The following is a 26053-nucleotide window of genomic DNA, read 5'->3' as shown; positions in this document are numbered from 1 at the left end:
CCCACCCCCAAGCAGATGGATCACCTTCTACCACGTGGCACTTTCATAGGCTTCCTTGTGGCGCCTCTTCTTGCTGCCACGTGTCGTTCTCTCCACCCCCAAGCAGGTGGGTCACCTTCTACCATGTGGCACTTTCCTAGGCTTTCACGTGGCGCCTCTTCTTGCTGCCACATGTCGTTCTCTCCTCCTCCGCATGGGTTTGTAATCTCATTTTATTTTAAGAACCCATGTAATCCTTTCTACATAAGCTTGGTATGTACTCAAGTCAGCTATTATCGACCCGAGCCCAAAGAAGGAAAAGAACGGACTAAAGCGAGGAGTTCAGGTATTCAAGATTTCTAAATTAGTAGCTTACGTAGGTAAATCGAGTCCTACGACTCGTCACTTGGCCTCCAACTCCTTCCGACTTCTCATGATCCTATTTCCACCCTTCCCTCTCACGGGTTATTGCATTCTTTTTTTCTTAGAGTTGTATGATAGTGTAGTAGATTATCTGACTCACTTGATAACTTCTAAGAAGCTTAAGAGACACTCCGAGCTCAAGAGTGTGGGGTGTAACATATTCTCTAAAGTTTGACTCCACGAGCCCATCTACAGTTTGTAGATGCTTTTACGGGCCATAGAGGGTATCTATAAAAGTCAAGCTTCTACATAACTGATGTTTATTTGCTAGACTTTCACGACTGAATTGAGTTAGAATATTTTGGGATGTTACACCTAGATTGCTTGAGGGAGAAGTCGTGAGAAAGAAGAAACATGAGTTGTCAAATTATGAGATAATGAGGAGGTTAGAGGTCTTAGGAATCAATTATACTCTTCCAAATATGCCTAAAATGACATATTATAAGAGTTAAAATAGTAGAAAAAAACCTAATTAACCTTGAGAATTTTTTTTTGCCAGACAACTTCTATGGGAGGCATCTACGGTCCGTAGAACCTTCTACGACTCGTAGAAGCCCGTTTGTAAAAAGTAACTAAAATTTATGAATATCTGACCTTTGTACCACAAACTTCTTTACGATCCGTAAACCTTTGTACGACCCGTACATTCCTCTCATAGAAGTCAAGGTACTGGAATACAACTTTCTGAAGATCAAGGCACGAGACCTAATTATGGACTGTAAATCAAAGTACGATTTGTACTGTACACATAGAACCCAAGTACTTAAAATACTAAGTCTCAAATGTTGATCCACGACTCCCAACCACGAGCCATAAAAAACATTGCGACCTGTACTCTTAACTCGTATTGTGCATGTCCCAATTTTCCAACTTTCTGAACTTTAGTCCATGACTGGTGTTTATGAACCGAAGACTGAACTACGACCCATAAACGTAGGTCGTGAAAGGTCAAGTCAAGTTTTCTAATTCTCTGAAGTTTGTCTATGAGACACATCTACTGCTCGTGATTTCTTCTACGGATCATAGATGGTGTCTGTAAGACCTGATCTGGTGCAAACTGAATTTCTAGTATGATATGAACTAGGAACATTTGGGGGTACTATAGTTCATGTATAGGTAAGCAATATGATATAGTTAGTGTATATTTTTTATTACTTTTGGCGAATGATATTACTTCTATGACTTTTAGTTATTTTTTATGTAAATAAAATGTGACTAACTAATCCTAACTAATATCTATGTAAAATAATACGTAAATTTATTCATAACTAATACCTACATTATTAATATTTCCTCTATTCCATATTAATTGAATTTCTAAGGTAATGCAGACATATTAAGAAAAACATTCAATGACAAAATTTGAATCATATTTTCCTGTATTATTCTTTTATTTAATCAAACTCATAAAAATGATTAAATGTAAAATCATAAATATAAATAGTAATTTATTGGAGGATAAATTTATAAGTAGTATAGTTTAACTCCTAAAAAATTATAAACCTTCATTAATGAAAAATGTAAACATGAAAAAAGTTTTAAATATTATTCTTGAATTTTGAACAATTTAATTATATTGAATAATAATAAAATATCTAAAAATTCAATTAAATACTACTTAATTTTAACAGGTAGCAGAGGGTGGGAAACAAAAAACGTAAAGAAGAAAAATTGCCCCCAAATAAATCGGTTGCGACCCTCCTCATCTTGTCCGTGTGGTGACGGCGGCGAATTTTTGTTTGATCTAATAAGTAATCGGAGACACATAGTTGTTATCTTCATCAACTACTGAGGTATCAGATAAAAATGCAAGGTAGTATCTACTCAAGGTGTTTTAGGGCTGGGGAGTTGCTGCTTCACAAAGCAGAAAACATGATTTTGAATTACATCCCTTCTCGCCCTTTACATTCACAAGCGCTAAAACCCTCAACTTATCTTCATCATCAATATCGTATTGCTACAAGACGTCTTTCAATCAATAAACGAAACCCATGGGATTCTTCAAGAACCACTTCTACTGGCTTTAAGCAAATCAAGGCATTCATTTCCGATTTCCCTGCTAAAAACCCTGTATGTGTTATACTAATTTTTACTATTAGTTTTAAACCTGCCTTCTTTGTGTTTGATCATTGAGTATTTTTGGTTAAAAGGATGGGAAGCCAAATGGGTATGCCATGTTTTCAACATCTTCAAGTGATGATGATGGCTCAAAAAAGCCTGTTGTCAACAAGGAAGAAACTCAGGCTGCAGCGGAAGGCGATCAAATATCTGATGCGAGAATTATAAGCACTCTGGCTAAATACTTGTGGATGAAGGATAATTTTGAGTTCCGGTTTCGGGTCATTGCTGCCTTGAGTTTACTAGTTGGTGCAAAGGTGTGAGAGTTGTTCTCTTCCAGTTGCTTTATTTATTTATTTATGTACTTAGAGCCCGTTTGGATTGACTTATAAGTTGTCCGCTTTTTTGAGTGATTGGCTGCCAACTTAAAGCCATTGTGTGCTTAAAATATGCCCTAAAGAATAATTTGACCTGTTTGGCTTAGCTTATCTAAAACTAAGCCAAATGGGCACTTACTCTAGTATAATATGGTTGTGCTTGATTCAACTTGAGTGCAGATAATTCGTTGCTGCTCCCATCAACATACGGATCCTTTAACTCTGCCGCCCAGGCTTAGGAGGACACTAAGACCTCGACCTCCAGTGTCACCAAGGCTTAGGCAGGTTATGGGATTCCGATCTTGGGAACCAAGGTTGTTGCCCTAGCACTTCAGGAGTTAGTTGTGTTATTATTTTTTCTAAGGGAATGGGCATTATGTGGAGATTGTTACCAAACTTCCTTCCATGTAAAGGGGGGATGAATATTGATTTTTCTGCTGATTAATTATTGCAAAGCAGTGACCTTTTGTGCATTTCATGCAACAGGTTGTGAATGTTCAAGTGCCATTCTTGTTTAAGCTTGCTGTTGATTGGTTGACAACAGCAACTGGTAATGCTAGCGCTCTTGCGGAGTTTACTACTGCCAATTCTACTGTTTTGGCTCTTTTTGCAAGTCCTGCTGCGGTTTTGATTGGGTATGGTATTGCAAGATCTGGGGCATCCGCTTTCAACGGTACTTCACACCTATGAAGTAATTGCTTGTGCTTGTCTTGAGATTCAGAGTTACTAGTTTTTGTTCTTTCTTTCATTAAAAGATATAATTTTCATGTGTCAGTGGAAGATAGATATTTATTTCCTTTTCCTCATCAGTAAGTGCTTTACTGTTCTTTCCTCTTTTAATATTTCTAAATGTCTTCATCTTTCTTTTGTGTGCAGAATTGCGAACTGCAATTTTCTCAAAGGTGGCGCTCCGCACTATTCGGTCAGTTTCACGGAAGGTACCGAGGAGTTTGTTTGCCAGCCTATTTTCCTCCGTGTCTCCTTAGATTAGTCGTCACTGACAAAAACCACAATATTTCTAGATTTTCTTGGGTAATTTTCGTAATCATGACAGAATTCTGAAGGAATGGAGGGTAAATTTGGGGGGTATTGACCTGAGATCCAAACTAATTGTAGATGATGTGCTTATTGGGAGATAGAGTCTACATTCTTATCTTCGGACACGTGTGAGATAATAAGATGCTTACGCTACGTTGTCTGTGTCTACAATGGGTTCTTGTCAATGAACAACTATCACAATAGTATCTCATGCATTTGTCCAAAGTTAGACTCTTTTTTTCTCAATTAAAAGGCGAATATTGGTCTATGTCAGTCTGTTAGAGACCATCTTGGATGGTTGTGTTAAATTATGCAAGATAAATTGAGATGGGAAATTTACCCCTGATCTTTTTCCCGTGTCTACAGCTTGAAAAATGTGGGCATTTCAAAGTGGGAAAGTGGACTTAAGAAGACTTAAATCTCTTCTACGTATGTATTAGATAAAGAAAAATGAGGAAGATTTTCATCCTTTTCTCGTATAGTACCCTCCTCATACTATAATAGAAATTTCCATTCTTCTCCTACTATGTTATGAAATAATCTGGTTAAGCCTAGAACTGAGCAGGTCTAGGGTTTCAGTGTCGCTAGTCCCTGTATAGTGTATACCCTTTAATGTGTTGTTCAATACTCTGTCTCAAGTTGGTCGTCCTGGCTTGACTTGGGAAGATAATAAGGTGAATAATTGAGCACACTTCAAATCACTGACCCACCAGTGATCATGTTGTCATCCATTTTTATTGTTTGAACAGTAGTTCACAGTTTGAATGTCTCCGCTGTTTTAATTTCTTGTGAAATACTGGTGACAATTGCAAAGTTTTCAAAAGATGAATTCAAATTAGGGGATCAAATATTTTCCATTGAAGTGTTCAAAGTAAGAAATTGATCTCCTTAGTTTGTTGTTGCTTCTTATGTGAGAACGAAAGAATTGTAGCAGTCTAGTTAGCAGAGGTTTATAAGATGCAGTTGATGTGTTGAATATTGCTTGTATGCACATTTGCCACTCTTTCCATTTAGGGTGTATCTTCAATAACAAAGTTGAATAGAACTCTTCAAGTCTCCATTGCTTGCTGGACACTACTTCTTTGAAAGAATATTCTGCATATGTCCATTAGTCCTTGTGCAAACTCCAGATTGAGTTTAACTACTATACTAAAAAAATGGTGTCCTTTTGATGAGTGACAAACTAGTATGTTAGCTAAATATTATGCCCGTGGTCCATCTGACATCAGATAATGTTGATAGTTTGCTTTTCAATTGCATTTATGCTTTGCTTGAGTCTTGATCGCGTCATATGTTTTTACTTAACTTAATGGTTCTATTGAGCGTGATACCCGCCCTCTACAAAGTGGTTTTTGAAAAGGTCTTTAAACAATCTTCTGTTTTAATGTGCTGATGTACATAACAGGCTCTAATGTATGCAGGTCTTTTCGCACTTGCATGAACTTGACCTGCAATATCACCTTAGGTATTTCTTGAAACACCCTCTTCTTAACCTGATGACTATGCATATTCTATTCTAAAGAATTGCAGCTAATTATGTGCTTTTTATTATTGCATTGCCTCATAAATAGCATTTGCCACATCTTTTTTCTCTCTCTCCTTCTCCTTCCCCCATTCTCTCATGTGACTTGTCTTTAAATAGGGGGAACAGCTGAATTGTTGGATCTTGAAAGTGATTAAAAGCTGTCATACAGTATCTCTCTTGTTTCTGGGAGAAAGATCCCCTCATTTCTGACTTCCGGTGCTGCAAAAAAGTTAACACCAGCCTGGACTGTTTATCTATACACTTGGACTCTATCTTTTAGAAGTAGGAATAGTCATGTAGTTCTTTTTTATGTGAGGTATGTTGCTGCTGCAGAAACTCAGTTACAGAATATTATACCAAAGCAAATGCGTCTGCACTTCATACAAGATTTTAACTTCCCATTGTAGAATCATGGTGCAATGATTGAATAGAAGGCCTAAAACTGTGCCTGTTGCCATATCACATTCTAGCTTCAAAGAGACCAAAATGGTCAAAAAAAGAAGCAAAGATATAGATGTAGTTTGCTGCTCTGCCAGCATTGGAAACAATGTATTCTGAAGGCTATGCTTTGAAAGAACTCACTATTATAATGACTTACAGTAAGTACCTACTTCCTTGAAAATATAACCTTTGTTCAAGATTGAAGTCTGGGTGGATAACTAATGCAATCGGCCTTATCAGTCGAATAGTGTGTTTCCTTCAAAGACCTAGTTAAATAAGGCATGCCAGTTGGGTTATTATCCTGTGAACTTAGTTCTGTTTAGTTCTATGTTAAGTTTCATCTATTTGTGGCTTTGTTCTATATTGATTTTTTCTTTCCTGACACAAGGACCCAGGTAAATGGGTACCACATCACCATAATAAGATGCTTAAGACAGCGACTGTCTATATCTTATTTTTCTTGAAAATATCCCAGTGTTAAAATTTTATTCCATCTGTTGTGATCTTGAGAAGGTGATAGAGTTGTTTTTATATTCTTCTTGCATTTTGCAGTCGAGAAACGGGTGGTCTTAATCGGATCATTGACCGTGGTAGCCGAGCAATCAATTTTATTCTTTCGTCAATGGTATTCAATGTTTTCCCGACGATATTAGAGGTATATATATATATATATATATATATATATTCATTTATTCCATCATTCAAAGGAAGCATTTTTTGATTAAAAATTTCTAAAATACTCATGTTTCTTTAAGTATTACTCCAACTGTATTAACATGAGCCTTTTCAGATATCAATGGTATCAGGTATACTTGCATACAAGTTTGGAGCACCCTTTGCATGGATCACATCACTGTCTGTGGCTGCATATATCGCTTTCACCTTAAGTATTACCCAGGTTATCTACTAGCTAAACCCATCAAGTCTTTTGAAAGGTTTTCTATTTTTGGATTTCATGCCCCTTTCCATCTTTTAGTTATTCATCGGTCATACTAGTGGCAGCTAGGTGATAGCTGATATATCAGTAACTTTTAGCGAGTCTAGCTTCTTGTATCTTTTGTCCAAAGCTTCCTGTCCATTTTGTATCTTACAGTGGCGAACTAAGTTTAGGAAGGAGATGAATAAAGCTGATAATGATGCAAGCACACGAGCAATAGATTCTCTTATCAATTATGAGGTAAGCTTCTGTTTCTATGTACCATGATTAGCTTATTTTAACCATTTTCTGATGTGCAATATGCTTGATTGTGTTGGCAATTTTCATTTTCTTCAGACTGTTAAGTACTTTAACAATGAGGTGTATGAAGCTGAGAAGTACGATCACTTTTTAAAGAGTAAGTTGTATTGCCTTATGGCTATTTCCTGTCATTTGTCAAGCTCTTCTGCACTCTTATGTTATGTTGTCAAGTTTTGTATATGTTGGGTGAATCAGATTGCATCAGCTGTGCTAACATTTATGATTTAACTCGGTTTTTGGCAATTAGTTTAAGTCCAAATTTCAGGTAAAGTACAAGAGAAGTCGTTGAACCTTATAATGATTAAAGTTACCTGATAAAGAAAAACATAAAACATTGAAATTTATTAAGTTTCACAGAATGGTGATACCATGTCTACATGGCTTCCCTTCAACAAAACATGGGTTGGTTTCACCTTATCAGAAAAATAGAAATATGGGTTTGCTTCATTGTAAGTGTACGCTTTGCTCTGGAATCTAGCGATGAGGCAGAACATAAGAATATGTTCTTTCTCCCTTGTGGTTTTAAAACTATTATATAGTAATGTACTAAAGGAACTCATCATATACTGTCTGAGCAATATAAGCATTATTGGATGGTCAGTCAGGTTGAGCAATAGAGGCTACTTATGGAGATGTTTGCTTACTTGCTCTATTTGGAAAGAACTCATTATATTCCTTTAGAGTAATAGGATCATGACTGGGTTGTGGACCATGCAAAATTTATTACATGTCACAAGTGTGTCCAAGCTTATAATAGTAACTACACTTGGGTCGAGGTTTCCCAAAACGACCTCCTCCTCGTCTGATTCTCCATAGATTGATGTCTTCGTTTTTTATGGTTTGAGATGCGAGAACAAAGGAGTCAACAGTGGGTGATGAAACTATTTTGTGATTGGGAGGTGCGGCAAGATGAAGTAGACAAGAGAATAATTAATCAATTGTAGGAACTGTAGGACTAGCTAAAATTGCACTGAATCATGGTCAATAAGAAGTCCAACAAGTGTAAGAACTAGAAACAACGTCTGCCAGTGCTCTTGTTGTTTTCTAAGTTTGTAGTACAACGTTTCAAATTCCTTCCTGACTGCCTATACCTGTCCCAAGTAGACTAGTGTTGTGAAAGGCGATCGCCTCATTGGCAATGGTGAGAGGCGAGGCGACCCTTCATCGCCTATTAGTTTTGTGGCAAAGCGATCTTCAAATGGTGACTCCATGGTGACAAAGGCGAGAGGCGACGAAGGCAAGAAAGGTGTCGCCTTTTGTATTTTCTTAAAAAAGGCGAACAATTTAGGGTTTTAAAGTTAAAAGGTAATTTTAGGGTTTCCTTTCCAAATTTGCACAGTTGCATTCTTAGACTGCGACTCCAACCAGTCGTCTCGACTTCTTCGGCGACCAACTAGACTTTTTCGGCAACTCCAAATTCCCACCAATTCGTTTCTTCTTTTCTTCTTCTAATTTCTTCTTCCTCTGTTTCTCTTTCCTTCTTCTTCATACTTCAGAGTTACTTCTCCCTCTGTTTTTTTCTCACTGTTGACTTTTGTTCTTTTTTTTCTCATCAAGTTCTAGACTTTTAGTATGTACTATCTATATTCAGTTTTTGAACTGAAATATTTGCTAATATGTTATTGCTATTGAGATTTTGATTATTTATATATGCAATTAAATATTTTAATTTTTTGATGTTAAATGGCGCCGCACTTCAAAAAGGCGTGCACCTCGCCGCTCGCCTCGCCTTGTGGCAAGGCAGACCCTTGTCGCCTTTTGTCGCTTTTCGCCGTCCAAAACACTGAAATAGACATCTATTTCTTGGTTCTTTAAGTTGGTCTTTTAAGAGATCACATCATAGAACCGAGATATATCATTAGTGTATAAAGAATGAGTCTTTTCCTAAAGTGAATAACATGTCTGGAATGGGCGAAACAAAGGCACTAACTTGGAATCAATAGATTGCCATAATAGATTGCATAATTGAGCTATCAACCTTCTCCCATTGTGCTTTGGATTTTGCATCTTCCTCACTAGCCTTTGCCTTCATCTACCACATAAGAATTGTTCTTTAAGTGGTTTTGAACACCTTGACCCTTGCACCACTACTCAACCGAGGAAGCCCAATCTAAATAGTTTGAGCTTCCCATTAATGGTTCTAAAGTGATCCTAGGACTTGAACTTCCAATTCCTGTATTTTTGAAGCCAAAAATTTCAATCTGGAAAGACTATCTTGTGAAATCAAAATTTTGTAGCCAAAAATTTGGAAATATGTTGCCAAAATAAAAAAAAACGTTGGAATCTGATAAAAAAGGTAGTGGTTGCCGAAAAATTAGATCTAATTGCCAAAAATTGGTCGGAATCAGGGAATAATTGTATGGGCAACGTCGGAATGAACAGATGATCTGACTGGGAAAAATTGTTGGAATCTTGCCGGAAAAGTCGCACCTCTGATTGGTGCGTGAGGTGTCCTTTTCCTATGGGTTTGGTTGGGTTTTTGTCGCCGGAGAGTGGGGGATCTAGTGGTAGTGTTGGTTTTCTCACAACACTGACGGAAATAGATGATGAAGCAAATAGCGCTGGCAGTTGTCGGACATTGACGCACAATGACCTGTCTGACTAAGTTTCTTCCTCAGAAGTTTCTTACTAATGCTCTGATACCATGTTTAAAATATTGGAGAAGAATATTATTGAATTGTGTATTTGTATTATTACATAAAGACCCTATTTATAGACACTATAATATAATCCTTTACCGAGTAGGATTCTATATACTATTCTTATTCTAAGTAGGATTGTATATACTATATTTATTCCTATTCTTATTCTAACACTTCCAAAACACCATCAAACACCGAATCTATCTCTGCAAAATTAGCTGGGAACCACTATCATCTTCACCATCCATCCAATTCATCTTCTTCTATGATAGCTAGAAACAAACCTAGTTCTGTCGAAACCATTTCTCTGATCAATTCATCTTCTGACAGCCTGAAATCACACTCCCTCCGGCCAATGTAAAAACCATAGCCTCCCCCGAAAATTAGTTTATCCGGTTGAAATTGTGTTTGGTTCGCCCGTTGAAACTACAGTTTGAGGTGCAAAGTTCCAAGCAGCATCACAGTCAAATTTTTCAGAATTTTCTCACCGTATTCTTACCGAAGGAACCAATTTTTTTGTTCTAGCTTGTGATGGGGTATGTATCCCACTTGCAATACTCGAAGAGACTAGAATTTGGTGCGAAAGATTTGTATAGAATTTAGAAAGACACGTCTTTTGTGATATTTAATATTGTGTATATTTAATAATTAAATTATTGTGAAAGTTTCCAAAAATCTGAAAAAGATAGATACCTGATCATTTGAGCATGCCACATCACCGGGTTGAGGATCCTCTTATATATATATATATATTTGTTGACTTTTGATATACAAAACTTTGACGTTACGTTGTTCCTCATTTTCTTTTGTTGGAATAAGCAATCATGATATTATGTTGTTGTCTCCAGGATATGAAGATGCTGCCTTAAAGACACAACGTAGTCTTGCAATCTTAAACTTTGGGCAAAATGCAATATTCAGCATAGCTCTCTCAGCTGCTATGGTTTTATGTTCAAATGGGATTATGAATGGTCTCATGACTGTTGGTGACTTGGTAGAACTTTTTCTCTAATTACCTTAGCTGAGTGATTATTATTTCTGCAGTGCTAGCACTCTAATAAGAAATATTACTATTTTTGATAGGTCATGGTAAATGGGCTGCTGTTCCAGCTATCGCTTCCACTGAATTTCCTTGGAAGCGTATATCGTGAGACTGTCCAAAGTCTAGTGGACATGAAATCAATGTTTCAGTTACTAGAGGTATCAGCCAGTTCCTTGATATCATTGTTGTTTTATTTTATTTGCTAAATGCATTTGTGCTATGTAAACAATTATAGAGGAAACAGTTAGCCACGTGACATCGAATTTTGAGCAGAAACATAATCTGCAGACGTTGTAAGATTTGTGGTATCAGGTGATGCCTCTGGAATCTTGCTTCTTGAGTTCATAATAAGATATTGTACCTCTTATTGTGTCTCTAGGGGACTGTCTGCTTTATTTCTGCAGCTTAAAATAATTGGATATACAAGAATTATTATAATTTTACCCAGTCATGATAGGATATAAATGATGATAGTGTTGGCTCTTTTATGGAATAGACACCTCTTTCATTCTTGTCTGCTGTGGTTCCAAGCAGTATCTGCTCTTTATTTAGTCCACTCTTGCTGTGATATATACCATCTCTTTCTTGTGTCTTTCTTTGCTGACATAAAATATTCTACTCAAACATAAGTTGCTGGTATTGTTGAAAGCACATGATCTCTTGAGGCCTAATCTAATTTCCTTACATCTTCTGCTCTCCTAAAATAAAGTTATTTTCCCCAAACTGAATAAGTTGCACACTACTGATCGAAGTGTTAAAGATGATGTCGTATTCTGAGGGGATTATTATGTTGTGAATCATTTGATTTGCCCGCTTGTGATATATTAGAATTATTTTCAGTTTTTTTTTTAGGAAGCAATGTGTGATCAAAGGTAAATGGTAACCTAATGCCCTTTTTTTGCGTTGTGCATTATCCTGTTCAGTATTCTTTTTGATAAATCAAGAGAAATTTCATTCATGTGCACCAATATGATGCCAGGCTCCACAGAACAAGTATTAAACGTTTTGTTTCCAAACATCTAGCCATGTAACTCTTTATCTGTTACAGCGTTTATATCACTCTGATAGCAGACCTGGATGATGCAGAAATGGTGATTTGGCTACAAACATATTTTCTCAACCTGCCATGGCATGCCCTTGCAATATTGAACTATCATTATTCATGTCACAAACAATAAAAAGAATGATCACCAGAAATACATCATATACACATTGAGGAACCATTTTTTCTGATATAGAATTAATTCATGTATATGATAGTGATACATTACGTGCATGCTTTGGACCATTTGGTTGGAAAGGAATAAGAGATGTTTTGAGAATGATAGAGTAATATAGCTTTTCTAAAGAGTAGATGCCTTCAAATTTGTGCTTTTGGTGTAAGGGGAACATATTGGAAAACTTAGATCAGCTTGTGGATTTCATAGGTGTTTTGGTTCTGTAACTGTTACAGTTTTGCTGTAACCTGTGTTTCTTTGAGTACATCCTTGGTTCTCCTTTGATGAAGTCTATTTACCTTATCAAAAAAATAATAATTACGTGCATGTTCTATATGTCTTGTGCATATATATAAATGTTTTGAGCAGATCTCTGACTAACATACACAGGAAAGAGCTCAAATCAGAGATGCAGCCGATGCGGAATCTCTTAAGTTAAGTGGGGGTAGCATTCAATTTGAGAATGTTCACTTCAGGTGCATTTCATATTCTTTGTTCATTTGATATTTTCTGGATGAATTATGGTGTATTAGAATAGTTATAGTTTTCCTTAAAGCGCATGTTTTTACTTAGTCATCAATTTGTACAAATTCTATGTAAGATAGATACACATGCATTAGCAAACATTTTGGTGTGGTGATAGACGTACATTATTAAATATTCTGGTTGGTGATCTATGATGTACTCTAACAAGGTATAATCTCTAAAGAAAATTGAATGTTCAATCGCAATCTGGGTTAGACCAGTGTTATCAAAGGTGAAAAGCGCAAAAAAACTCTAAGGTACATTGGAGCTTTAAGCACAGAGCACAAATCAAGTATGGGCTTTAATGAAAAAAAGTGCAAAGGGAGAAAAATATACAAATATATATGTTTAATCCAAGACCAATAATTATAAACATGAGTGACAAATATATGACCAAGAAATTGAAAAAAAAGTACGATAAAGTGAAATATCAATTGTTTAGTGTCACTTCTTCAAAAAGAGGCTCATTGGCAAGGAAAAGTTTGCCTTACAACTTGATGACCACACTGAAGCGCACATAAAGCGAGGCGAAGCGCTCAACACGTTTTGAGCCTCGCTTCATGGCTTAAGCACGCCTTTGACAAATCTGGGTTAGACTGATGACTTAGTTGAACTATGAGCCGTTTCATCAATTTGGCCTTCAACGATACTATCACATGTTGCTTAGAGCATTCTTGCTTGTTGATCACTGCAATTTGTAGTTGAAGTTAATTGTGATTGGATTTATTCTTAGTCAACATATTTACGGTATAATTCATCTGATGTTTGCTTGTAGCTTCTTTTATGACACAAGTGCTTTTAGAGCAGTATGATTGTCAACATTTTGTAACATCCCCACTAATTTTTTTTTTGGGAAGGCAACAATTTGTATGTATTTATCAATACAACACCTAGGTTGTGCTGTATTTACAAATGAAACAAGAAGAAAAACTGCTCCATAATCCTAACAAAAAACAAGGGTGTAAATGGAGCATTAAGATTTACCTATGCTTTCCACAATCTATCTCTTCTCTCTCCCAAGCGTATATAGGCTTGTTTCTTAGAGGTCCCTTCTGGGCCTCTATTCCCCTTTTCTAGCGATATCACCGGAGTCCAGTTCTCCTACCTTTTTTTAAACTCTTTTGTGTTGCACCAGTTACCCTCTTTCAATGGTCAACAGGCCTTTATTTTTGATCTGGGGAAAATTTTATGACATTTCTATGTATTCATCAGATTCAGTACTTTGTTTTGATTGGGTGGAGAATGCCAGGAATTCCATTAGAAGGTTAACTCTGAGAAAGGAGCCATACGGCTATGCAGAGGAATGAGGGATGCATCAGAAAATAGGGGGAAGAACTTTAAATCGTGCAGATGCAGATATCTCTTCACTTATATCTACAACAACAATAACATACCCAGTGAAATCCCACAAAGTGGATATGCTCCCAGGCACATTTACCAATGACATTCTCTCTCCTACTTTCTAGGATTGCAGAACTTCCCTTTTCCGGTCCCTTTTCCTGTAGGCTTGCCGGAAATTGATCATCTTTCTTTCAAACAACTCAGTTTTTACATTCCGGAGTTGAACCATGGGGGAAAATAGAATTTACTTTAATGCTGGTTTCAAGTCCTTTGATATTACCAAATGGAATGATGAAGGCTCCATTTGATACGAATGGGTGGAGAGAAGTCGAAGAATGATGAGAAGATCTACCGTGAGCAGTAAGGTGATGGAATGGATCTGTTTCCTGCTAAGAGAAGCTTTCACTGATCAGAAGTCACAAGGAGATGGAGATATACTGAAAGAAAAGAGGAATACTTCTGCACTAGGAAACATAATGAATATGGGAGATATATGAACATTGTAGCCATTAATGTTGGGGGTAGATCTGTTATCATTATTCCAAAACCAGTCTTTAATGCTGGTTGGTACGGTTTGGCATTTAAGATAGAAAACTTTATTAAATGCTCCAAAAGATCGATACCAGCGAATTTACCAAGACTTGTAAACTCCAGATACCCCTATTCAAAGGTTGTGAGGGACAGTAAATGGCTATTAAAAAACCACAAGGAGACAAGCTCATCAAACAAGCAAGAGGATGGGCTTTTGGGTAGGTGTCTTGTAGGGTTTCTGGAAAAGATCAGCAAAGAGAAACCCTCTTTGTCTGAAATCAGAAGGTGGTCAACTTCTAAATGGAAGAAGGCTTTCGGAGTCAATATTTATGAGCTATATGGTGACATGTTCCTTTTTGAATTTCCCAATAAATTCGTGGCGGAACAAACTCTACAAGGTCAGTGGAAATGGAGAAACCTCAGTTTCAACCTAGAATGGTGGAGCCTAGTTGTAGGTTGCATGACGAACTCTATGGAAGTTAAAAAACTTGGATAAAAAAAATTATAGGGATCCCCCTACATCTGTGGTCACAACAAGTATTTGCAGAAATAGGGCAACTCTGTGGTGGTTGGGTGGCAACAGAAGAGGAGACAAAGTTGTAGAACCATATGAAGTGGGCAAGAATTTTGGTTGCAAACAATGGTAGAAATACACCGAAAGAGTTTTTGATTTCGCACGGCGGAATTAGATACCATTTTTCGATATGGGTTGAAAGCAAAGCGAGATATGAAATGTTGCCCGAAAAAGATTGAATCTCGCCAAAGAAGAAGATAACAATTTGAAATTAGGTTGTGTTATGGACCAGCAGATAATAAGGAGTAACATCTGTATTGCAGTACAGAAATCCCCTATTACTAGGGGTCCTAGTACAGATACCCATGTGGGGAATGGAAAGTTAACTATGGTGGTACCCACTGAGTCATGTGAGAACCATGTGACCTCTTTAATGAAGGAATCTATTATGGGCCTTAGGTCAGGGCCAGAACAATTAAATGAAGAGTATAATGGGCCAGATCCAGCAAGCCTATTTATATTTAATAGCATATCCAATTCCATCCAGCCCAACTCAGTAAAAGATTGGATTCTTCAAGATAAAGAAACACAGTTCTGCCCAAAGACAATACAGGGAGCAGAACGGAATATCGAGAAGGAGAAAACAACAGCAGACTCAAGTGGTATTTTGGGTGACGTGGATGTACTACATATGGGAGAATCAGAGGTGCAAGTTCTGATTGGGGAGGTGATGATTGGGAGGGAGGAAAAAGGTATGCAATGTTGTAGAGCAGAGAATATCGACCTCTATTGAAGAATGGGAAGTCGAAGAAGCAGAGCCACTATGCACGCAACAAAGACTATTAATAACAGAAAAAGAGAGAGAAGTTTCTGCTTGGGTGAAACAGAATTTGATCAAAATGGGAAAATTGTTGGGGGTTGATTACCAAGGTCATGAAGAGGAAGCTATGGAACTGTTACTACTGGTGGATAGTGCCAGACAAGCTAGACACCAAGATGCTGTATCTGTATACAAGAAGACAAGGTTCAAAAGTTTAGTAGCTTTTGATGTGAAGTTCAAAAGTGGGGGGAGTAGAGAAAATGGGAGAAACTTCCTAATTATTTCTTAATGCAATTTAAACTTGTCTCATGGAATGTAAGGGGTTTGAGTAGTAGGGACAAACGGAGTGTTGTCAAGAACATTAAGGGGATTGGAAAGCCAACATTATTTGTCTTCAAGAAACCAAACTAGAGGGGGATCTCACTGGGCTGGTAATGCAAATTTTGGGTGGCAGATGGATCAAAATGGCATGTTTGGAAGCTAGTGGGACAAGAGGAGGGAAAATGATGCTTTGGGATAGTAGAATATGGAAAGGGGAAGTTTTAGAGATAGGGACATATACCCTTACCTGTAAGTTTGAATCACAAGTGCAGGATTTCTCACGCCATATTACAGGAGTATATGCTCCAAATTGCTATGTGGAAAGAAGACTAGTTTGGGAAGAAATTGGCTCCATCAGAGGTTTAATAGAAGGTCCATGGGCAGTTTGTGGTGATTTTAATGTGGCTAGATATGTTTCAGAAAAGAGGAATTGTAGCAGGAGAGCAATAGCGATGAGGGAGTTCTCGGATTTGATCGAAGACCTAAACCTAGTTGATCTTCAACTGGAAAATGCTAAGTTCACCTGGTTCAAAGGGGATAACCACCTGATAGCTTCAAGAATTGACAGGGTCCTGGTATCTCAAGAATGGGATGATGCTTTTAGCAACCTGAAACAGTACGCTATGTAGAGAATATTGTCAGACAACTCTTCAATCATACTCCTAGGTGGTTTTGGGAAGAAGAGCAAGAGCTGTTTTAAGTTTGAGAACTGGTGGTTAGGAACTGAAGGCTTCATTGACAAAGTAAGGATATGGTGGAATTCTTTTGATTATACCGGGAGACGTGATTACATCCTTCCATCTACGTTAAAAGCCCTGGAACACAAATTGAAGGAGTGGAGCAGAAATGAGCAAGGAAATCTTGGCCAACAGAGGAAATCTTTACCTGAAAAGCTGGCTACTATGGATAACATTGCTACTGATAGAGGTCTAACAGAGGATGAGGCAACGGAAAAGGCAGGTTTACTTCAGAACTTGGAGGATTTGATAAAAAATGAGGAGATCTACTAGAGGCAAAGATCAAGATCAATTTGGTTAAAGGAAGGGGATAAGAACACCAAATTCTTCCATAAGATGGCTAATGCACACAAGAGGTACAACAACATAGACCAATTGCTAGTACAAGGGAACATTATCCAAGAACCAAAAAGAATCCAAGGGGAGATCGTGGAGTTTTATCAGAAACTCTATGCAGAGGAGGTGTAGTGGAGACCTGCCAACAATTTTTTTAACTGCCCAAGGTTGATAGGGGAGGAAAAGGAGGATCTTGAAAGAAGTTTTGATGAGGAAGAAGTTCTGAGGTGTTTAAAGCAGTGTGCAACTCATAAAGCACCAGGACTAGATGGCTTTTCTATGGGTTTTTATATCAAATACTGGGAGGTGGTGAAAGGTGATATAATGGAGACTTTTCAGAACTTCCAGGAACAAGGGAGGTTTGAAAGAAGTCTGAATTCTACATTCATAGCCTTGATCCCAAAGAAGAAAGGTGCAAAAGATTGAGGGACTTTAGACCTATTAGCTTGATAGGCAGTATGTATAAGATCTTCTCAAAAGTGCTTACTGAAAGGCTGAAAAAAGTGATGTCCAAGCTTGTTGGTTCACAACAATTAGCTTTATTAAAGGGAGACAGATAATGGATGCAGTCCTCATAGCTAATGACGCTGTAGAATCCAGGTTAGTCTAAAAAAATCAGGAATTCTATGCAAATTAGACATTGAGAAAGCATATGACCATGTCAATTGGGACTTTCTTATGGGTATGCTAGAGAAGATGGGCTTTGGTTTCAAATGGAGATAGTGGGTCAAATGTTGCACATCTTCTGTGGATTTCTCAGTATTGGTAAATGGCTCTCCAACAGGATATTTTAGGTCACAGAGAGGTCTTAGGCAAGGTGATCCCCTATCACCCTTCCTTTTCATACTAGTCACGGAGAGACTCAACAATATGATCAAGAATGCAAGCAGTGAAGGGTGGCTGAGAGGTTTTGAAGTTTCTAGAGCTGGAAGGGAAAGTCATGAGATCACTCACCTACAGTATGCAGATGACACCCTGATCTTTTGTGATGCTGAGGAAAACCACCTTAAAATACTGAGACTGATTCTAGTTATTTTTGAAGGTATGTCTGGGCTACATGTCAACTGGATGAAAAGCTTCATATATCCAGTAAATGAAGTACCAAACATGGAAATTTTGAAGTCAATACTTGGAGGTGAAGTGGGTGTCCTCCCAACCACATACTTGGGTTTGCCTCTGGGGGCAAAATCCAAGTCTATGAAAATCTGGAATGGGGTGATTGGGAAGTGTGAGGAAGAGGCTAGCAAGGTGGAAGTCTCGGTACCTTTCACTAGGGGAAGACTGACTGATTAGTTCTGTGCTTGATGCACTTCTAACATATATGATGTCATTATTTCCTGTCTCGCCAGGAATCATCAATAGGTTGGATAGCATCAGGAGAAAATTTTTGTGGTAAGGGAACAAGGAAAGGAAAGGGTATCACTTAGAGCCCGTTTGGATGGGCTTAAAAAAAGTAACTTTTATGTATGAAGTGTTTTTAGAACTTTAAAGTGCTGAAAGTTATTTTTATAAATAAGCAGTTGAATGTTTGGATAAAAGTGCTTAAATGAGAAAAATTATGTGAATTTTAGGGTTAAAAAAATAAAAAGGGTAGTTTGAAAATTTAGTTAAAATATAAGGGATATAAAAGTAATTTCTATGGTCAAAGAAAATGACTTTAAGCACTTGGAAAAAAAAAGTTAGGAATCCTAACTTTTCATTTTTGACTGACTTTAAGAACTTTCTGGCTTAAAGTTAACATTAGGCAAACACGTCCAAAAGCTGAAAAGGGGCTTTAAGTTGGTCAAAACCAACTTAAAGCCAATCCAAACGGGCTCTTAGTCAAATGGAAAACTCTAATCACTGAAAAAAGAGTTGGGGGTATGGGGATCAAGAACCTGAAGAACCAAAACAAAGCTTTGAGAATGAAGTGGCTTTGGAAGTACTCAAATGATAATCAGAATCTGTGGGGCTCAGTCATAAAGGCAAAATATGAAGAGAGTGATAGTTGGATGACAAAGGAGGTTACCACCCCTTATGGTGTTAGCTTATGGAAATCCATTAGAGTACTTTGGAATGAATTCAAACCAAACACCAAGATTAAAGTGGTAGATGGCATAAGAACTAGATTCTGGAAGGATGATTGGCATGCAGAAGGAAATCTGGAGACCCTCTTCCTTGACATCCACAATTTAGTTCTTCAGCAACAAAGTACTATAGTTGACTTATGTACTCCTCAAGGATGGAATTTTGTATTTAAAAGACACCTCAGTGACTGGAAATTCCAAGAGTAACAGAATTTTGTAGAAGCATTGATCAGTTTTGTGGTCTGGAACAGGACAGGACAGATTGCAGTGGTTGGGAAACAGTAAAGGGATTTTTAAAGTAGGTGCAACATACAAGAAGTTGAACCATCAAAATCTGCAGTTACTCAAATGGCCCTGGAGACATATATGGAAAGCGAAGATCCCCTACAAGTTGGTTTTCTTTGTGTGGTTACTGGCTAAAGAAGCAGCGCAGGAGAATTTAATGAAAAGGGGAAGTAGTGCCTATTTGACTTAACTTATTTTAAGCAGCTTATATGCTAAAAAAAATGAGTTGGGGTAGCTTATATGCTGTTTTCAGCTTATAAGCTGCTTTAGATAAGCTAAGCCAAACAGTCTCAATTATTTTTTTGGGCTTATTTTAAGCACGAAATGGCTTTAAGTTGGCCAGCCAAACACTCAAAAAAACTGAAAATAACTTATAAACAACTTATAAGCCAATCCAAATGGGCTCTTACACTTTGCTCTAGATATTTTTTCTGTGGGAAAACTGCAGAAACAGTCAATCATTTGTTCATCCAATGCGAAGTCACTAGCTCGTTGTGGAATTTGTTCCTGAGACTTAAAAACATCTCCTGGTTCATGCCTAGGAGAATTTCAGAGGCTCTATATAGCTCTATATAGCTGGGAAGAAGCAAGGACACAAGCAAAAAACATAAGTAATTGGAGAATTGTCCTTGCCACTATATGGTGGACAATATGGAAAGAGAGGAACCGTAGAGTTTTTGAGAATAGGGAGAGTAGTATGCGACAGTTCAAATTGAATTGCATTTTGACTTTTTTTTTGGTGTAATCAAATTTACTCTAATGATACTGTCTCTATCATTGATGTCTTAGACTCATTATATGGATAGGTCAATTTTATTAGTGTTTCCTTATGTAAATATGATTTTTAGTACAACCGATGTACTATTTTACAGAAATAGAAACAATTACCATTTTCAAAAAAAAAAATCCCACAAAGTCGGGTCTGGGGAGGGTAATGTGTACGCAAACCTTGCCACTATCACAAAGTCTAGCACACATCAATAATTCAGAAAACATTCAACAAGATATATGTCACGCCCCAAAACTGGGGGAGGGTGCGACTGACCTTGATATTGATTGAATCGAGAAGTCAGCTATATAACATCTGAAACTGTGACACTTAGGCCAATCAGGCCACCTATCACAACCACCTGGGCCAACAAGGTCGCAACTACATAAAATTTGAGAAACAACATAAGGTTAGGTTGGCCATAATATAATTGAACTGAGCAACGAAAGTCGACAATACTATAAAACCAAAATGAACTAAATTGTACATACACGTCCACAAAAGCCTCTAAAGAGTAACAAACATAGTGCAAAGGACAGGGCCCCGACCTACCCATACAAATCATCAAAACATAATACTGTCAAACTAGAACATAGGTCCTTTAAAGAAAGGAGCATACCAACTCTCATATGAAGTTAGACTCCTACTACAACTGACAACTAGAGCCTCTACCTGCACTTGTAAATGCAGCATCCCAAGAAAAGGGACGTCAGTACAACTAACATGTACCAGTATGTAAGGCTGAAAGCTATAAACAAGAGTATATCAAAGATACTGAGAGTTAGGGATAGAAACAACCTGCGACTCTTGGAGCTGAAATTTGATAACAACGTAACCTTTCTATGTGAATACAACCAAGCAAGCACATATACAAATCATATTTTGCCCTAATGTTGAGCTATATGATAATCTCATCATAATGGTGACCCTGCCTAGTCGAGTGGCATCTCGGTGGTGTAATAATTGAATAAACATCTACCCATCAGACATGCCGCCGTAATGGTGTAATAACTGGGTAAACATCTACCCACCAAACATGCCTGACGTGGTGGTGTAGTGAACTATAGCTACAACTATTACTGTATCTGCCTACCGACATTACCTTATCGGTAGCGTAACATAAAGTCATAACCATTATCACCTACTAAGTCGATTGTGCTTATATTGGGTATATCTAATTTATATAGCACATATGCAAGTTGACTCTAAGATTGCGGCCTCAATAGGACTCTTCAAGACTCGTGAATTGCAATTATGTACATGTAACATATAAAGCTTTCAAATATCATATAAGTATACATACTCAACACTTAAACAACCTTAAAAAGGTTTAAATGTTATAAGGAATCTAGTTGGCTTATGAATGATGTACTAAAGATATTTTTACTGCCCTAGGGTATAGCTTTAACAAGAGAACGTCTATTTCTATTTATATATAATCCACTCACATTTAGGATCTGCATATATACATATGTATCTTGCCCATAAGGTGCTTCCTTTACACATGCCTCAATTATACAATTGGAATTCCATTATTAACTTATCGTGTCAATAATCACAAGCAGTTCTTGATTTTTTGGCCTTACTCACATGGAAACATGGAACTCATAGGCGCAACTACTTCTTAATGAAAATACATATAGGACCAGCTCACAGTGCCCACGATAAGGAGTCTCCAAACTCAATTTACAACTACGACAACAATTGTATATATATCGTCATTTGCATTGCATTTATATATCATAAACATTTAAACAACTATAGACCATCACTATGTCTTTCCAACCTTTTAACAGAACCATACCATACCTCAATATGAGTTTTAAACATAGAAATACTAGTCCTATCAATGACTTAGATTCGTACTTGAAAATGAAGAAAAGGGGCGTCTTTACATACCTTGATTTGAGTCTTTTAATGTACTACATCGGTTGAATTATCCCTTACTCCTTCAATAGAAACTAACAACCAATGACAATCTCACTTTAAACAGATAACACATCCAAGTCATGTTGTCAATTCAACAAACACATGATGAGCATAAACTCAAAAGACATTCAAATCAATCTATGTTGTTAGTATTCAATCCTTTGCTTTACAAACAACAATACACTACACTTAAATGACTCCAACACAATAACCAGCAGCTACCAGACCACTCCACACATTCCCTCCTTGTCAAAACCATCAATCAAAATGGGCGAAACTTGGACTCATTACTTCCTATCGCCGCTCCGTGAGTCCTACCCGTAGAATATAGCTAGAACATCAAGAAATACATGAGAGTAGGGAACTTGGTCATACCTTAATTGAGGAATGTACAGTCCCTTAAGCTCACAATAATAAAGGAGAAAGGCTGTCCCTTCAATCCAAAGAGAGAATTGAGTGAATTCTAAACTTGGTTGAAGAACAACACTTGATTCATGGTTGATTTCTCAAATAGGGCTTTTGGAGAGGAGAAGGCTTGAAGAAACAACAAGGAGGAGCTTCTAAAATAAGTTAAGATCTATCTCACATGAATTAAACTCGTTCATATCAGTTTTAAAGCATTTAGACTGACTTAACATGTGCCGGGCACATGCCCACCACGGCTAATTTTGGCCTCTGCATAGTTCGTAGGAAAGCACACATATCTTTTTACTCCGAAGTCGTAGTGATGAGCGATTTTGTTTGTTGGAAACTAGATTCGAATATTTTTAATTTGATATATAATAAGCTTTCTAACTCCTTATATACTGGGAGATATGTCCATCCCAAGTCAGACTATATATGAGATCATATGAAATAATCCGTCGTAATGTGACCTTCAACTTGTATTGTTCCAAGATTTCCTTGGGCCTCTAACTTTGGTATAACACTTATTGTGAAATATTATAAGTAATACTCAATATGATTGCCCATTTAAAATCTTTTACTCCCGACAACTCGTCAACCAACTATGTAAGGTGAAAAATACAATTTTTGGCGTGTACATCTTTAGCTTAATGAGTTCGTCGCCTTAAAATATACGGGGTGTTACAATATACAAGCTAGTAAAGAAGAAGAGTAAAGGTGGATCAACATGGATTGAACAACAGTAGTGCATCAGTCAATAATGCTTTGGCCATCAGTGAAGCACCTACAAACACAACAGCTACTGTCAGATAATGTTGAGAAAAATGAAGCCGTGGAGAATGAATCAAATACCGAAATTGTCTTATTTACTAGCACTGAGATGAAACCCTTGGCAATAATAGACAGTCTAGATGAAGATGCAGATGGGGTTCATGCCAGATTACTGGGTTCCTCAGAAGATGATCCTCCAGTCAATGAAGACCTATTATTGACAGACACTAATCTACCTGATAAATCTCAAGAGAAGAATGAGAAAAGTAGCATTGTTGAGCATAAGACTGAATCTCCTTTGAGAACTCTTCATAACATTGTTTCTCATCAGGTAACAGACTACAAAGTACAAAAACTAAGTGATACCAGTTTAGCAAAGAGAGTGGAGGATAAGGAAGAGGATGGGATACAAAATCTGAAGTAAATTAGAAAAGAAGCTGGTCTATCTCCATTGCCATTGGAGAAAGGGAGGAAATCAAACAAAAGACAGACATTCAAAAATCCAATAGAGTTTTGAGGGGAGTAAACAAATTGTTAAATGATGTTGAAAACTTTTTTTTTGGAATATTAGATCAGTGAGAACCCATCATTCTTTTTATAGAGTTCAAATGTTGCATAGGCACCATAAGTTTGGTGTTATTGCTTTCATGGAACCTTTTCAAGATGTTAGTCAGTTACAAAAATACAAGAGAAAATTAGGGATGCAGTATGCTAATTGTAATTTGAATGGACAGATCTAGATCTTTGTCCAAGATAATGCACATATGGGTGTTATAGCAAATTCAGATCAACAGATATCCTTACAATTAACTTTCACTGAATCTGGGCTTACTATGGTAATGACTGCAGTCTATACTAACTGTGATGCAGGGGATAGACAATGGTTTTGGACTGAGATTTATCATCTACATAATAAGTTGGTGGGAGGAGATTTTAATGTTATTTTAGATGTGAAAGAGAAAATTGGAGGTCTACCAGTTTTACCTCAGGAATGAGGACTTTGCCTTTTGTGTTAACTCTTGTGTGCTCTTCAATATTCAGTTTAAAGGCAGTCCTTTCACCTGGAAGAATGGTATAGCAGATGAAGAGTATTTTTAAATGACTTGTTATAGCTTTGGTGAATCAAGCTTTCTTGGGTTACTCTGGCAATGTAGATATGGAGCATCTTGCCAGGACTGGATCAGATCATGCTCCCCTTCTTTTGATTTGTGGTAATCAGTCTAATACTATGAGTAGATCTTTCAGATTTTTGAAGTTTTGGGTTGATGATCCTAATTTCAAAGATGTCAAAGAGGCTTGGGATTCTGTATATTCAGATGATGTTTTTCTGAATCTGAAACTAAAGATGAAAAAGACCAAGATTGCTTTAACTAGCTGGAGCAAGGCCACTTTTAGAGATATTTTCAAACAGTTAGTAATCAGAGAAGATATTGTTAGAATTAAAGAAGCTATATATGAAGAATTCCCTACTGCTGGTAACAGAATTGCTTTAAAACATGCTCAGGCAGAATTGATTCAGTACTTGAAATATGAGGAAGAATATTAGAGGCAAAAATCAGGTCTTCAATGGCTTTGTGATGGGGATAGAAATATGAGGTTTTTTTGCCTAGTTCAGGGAAGAAGAAAAAGACTTGCTTAAAAAAGGGTGCAGCATGCTAATGGAGATTGAGTTGAAAGTGATGATTTAATTGCGAAGGAAGCTATTTCCTTTTTCCAAAACTAATTCACAGGGATTCAGTATGTGATGGATGACTCGTTACTGGAACATGTGCCTACTTTGGTAACTGAAGAAGATGACTTTTTCCTAAATCTTCCTGTTTCTGCAGAGGAAGTAAAGAGGGATGTTGATGATCTCAATGGAGATAGTGCATGTGGACCTGATTGTTCCAATGATATATATTTTCAGAAATGTTGGGATGTTATTGGTCAAGATGTCTGCAAGGTGGTTACTGGTTTTTTTGATGGGCATACATTGCCTAAGTCTATTACCCATACCAGCTTAGTTCTTTTACCAAAGAAAGAAATTGTTCAGACTTTCTCAGCTATGGGGCCTATTAGCCTTAGCAATTTTCTTAATAAAATCATCTCTAGATTAATTCATTATAGGTTGGAGAATTTACTACCTAAACTGATCTCTCATAATCAGTCAGGGTTTGTAAAAGGGAGAAACATTTCAGAGAATCTACTTTTGGCTCAGAAAATCATTTCAGATATCAGAAATAGAGGCAAGCCAGCAAATGTGGTTATCAAGCTAGATATGGCAAAGTTTATGATAGAGTTGATTGGCTATTTCTGAGAAAGGTGCTGCAAAAAATGGGTTTCAATAATTGGATGATAGATAGGATTTGGAGATTATTAGCAAACAGTTGGTATTCTGTTCTTATTAATGGCAAGGCTCATGGTTTCTTTTACGCTATTAGAGGGGTAAATAGGGTGATCCATTATTCCCAGCTTTATTTGTTTTATCTGCTGAGGTGTTATCTAGGGCCTTAAATGCTCTGTTTTTTAAACAGTAATTTTAAGTGCTTTGGGATGCCTAAATGGAGTGAAAATATGAATCATTTAGCCTATGCAGATGATACCATCATCTTTGCATCTGCAGACAAAACCAGCCTACAAAGTATCATGATGATTATTGGGGACTATGAATTGCAATCAGGACAGAAAGTAAACAGAGAAAAAAGCTTCTTTTATGTCTTACATAAGACTGCTGGGAACATTGTT

General features: G+C 37.1%; 1 protein-coding gene across 2 annotated transcripts in view; it reads left to right on the top strand.

The window, feature by feature from the left end:
* The first annotated feature begins 2050 nt into the window (after positions 1–2050).
* LOC129882555 (ABC transporter B family member 25, mitochondrial) overlaps positions 2051–26053 on the top strand; it is a 49680-nt gene continuing 25677 nt past the window's right edge. For both annotated transcript variants that reach the window (XM_055956912.1, XM_055956913.1), the window contains exons 1-12: positions 2051–2472; positions 2553–2777; positions 3324–3510; positions 3714–3775; positions 5297–5340; positions 6394–6496; positions 6632–6739; positions 6935–7018; positions 7115–7175; positions 10569–10714; positions 10804–10920; positions 12370–12455. In XM_055956912.1, coding sequence (XP_055812887.1) covers positions 2209–2472; positions 2553–2777; positions 3324–3510; positions 3714–3775; positions 5297–5340; positions 6394–6496; positions 6632–6739; positions 6935–7018; positions 7115–7175; positions 10569–10714; positions 10804–10920; positions 12370–12455 — 1487 coding nt within the window. In that variant the 5' untranslated portion in view covers positions 2051–2208. The remainder of the gene's footprint in view (positions 2473–2552; positions 2778–3323; positions 3511–3713; positions 3776–5296; positions 5341–6393; positions 6497–6631; positions 6740–6934; positions 7019–7114; positions 7176–10568; positions 10715–10803; positions 10921–12369; positions 12456–26053) is intronic.

This window comes from Solanum dulcamara, chromosome 3, assembly GCF_947179165.1.
Source record: "Solanum dulcamara chromosome 3, daSolDulc1.2, whole genome shotgun sequence".
Classification (NCBI taxonomy): Eukaryota; Viridiplantae; Streptophyta; class Magnoliopsida; order Solanales; family Solanaceae; genus Solanum; species Solanum dulcamara.
Note: the sequence above shows the minus strand (reverse complement) of the source record. Positions and strands in the feature narration are given on the sequence as shown.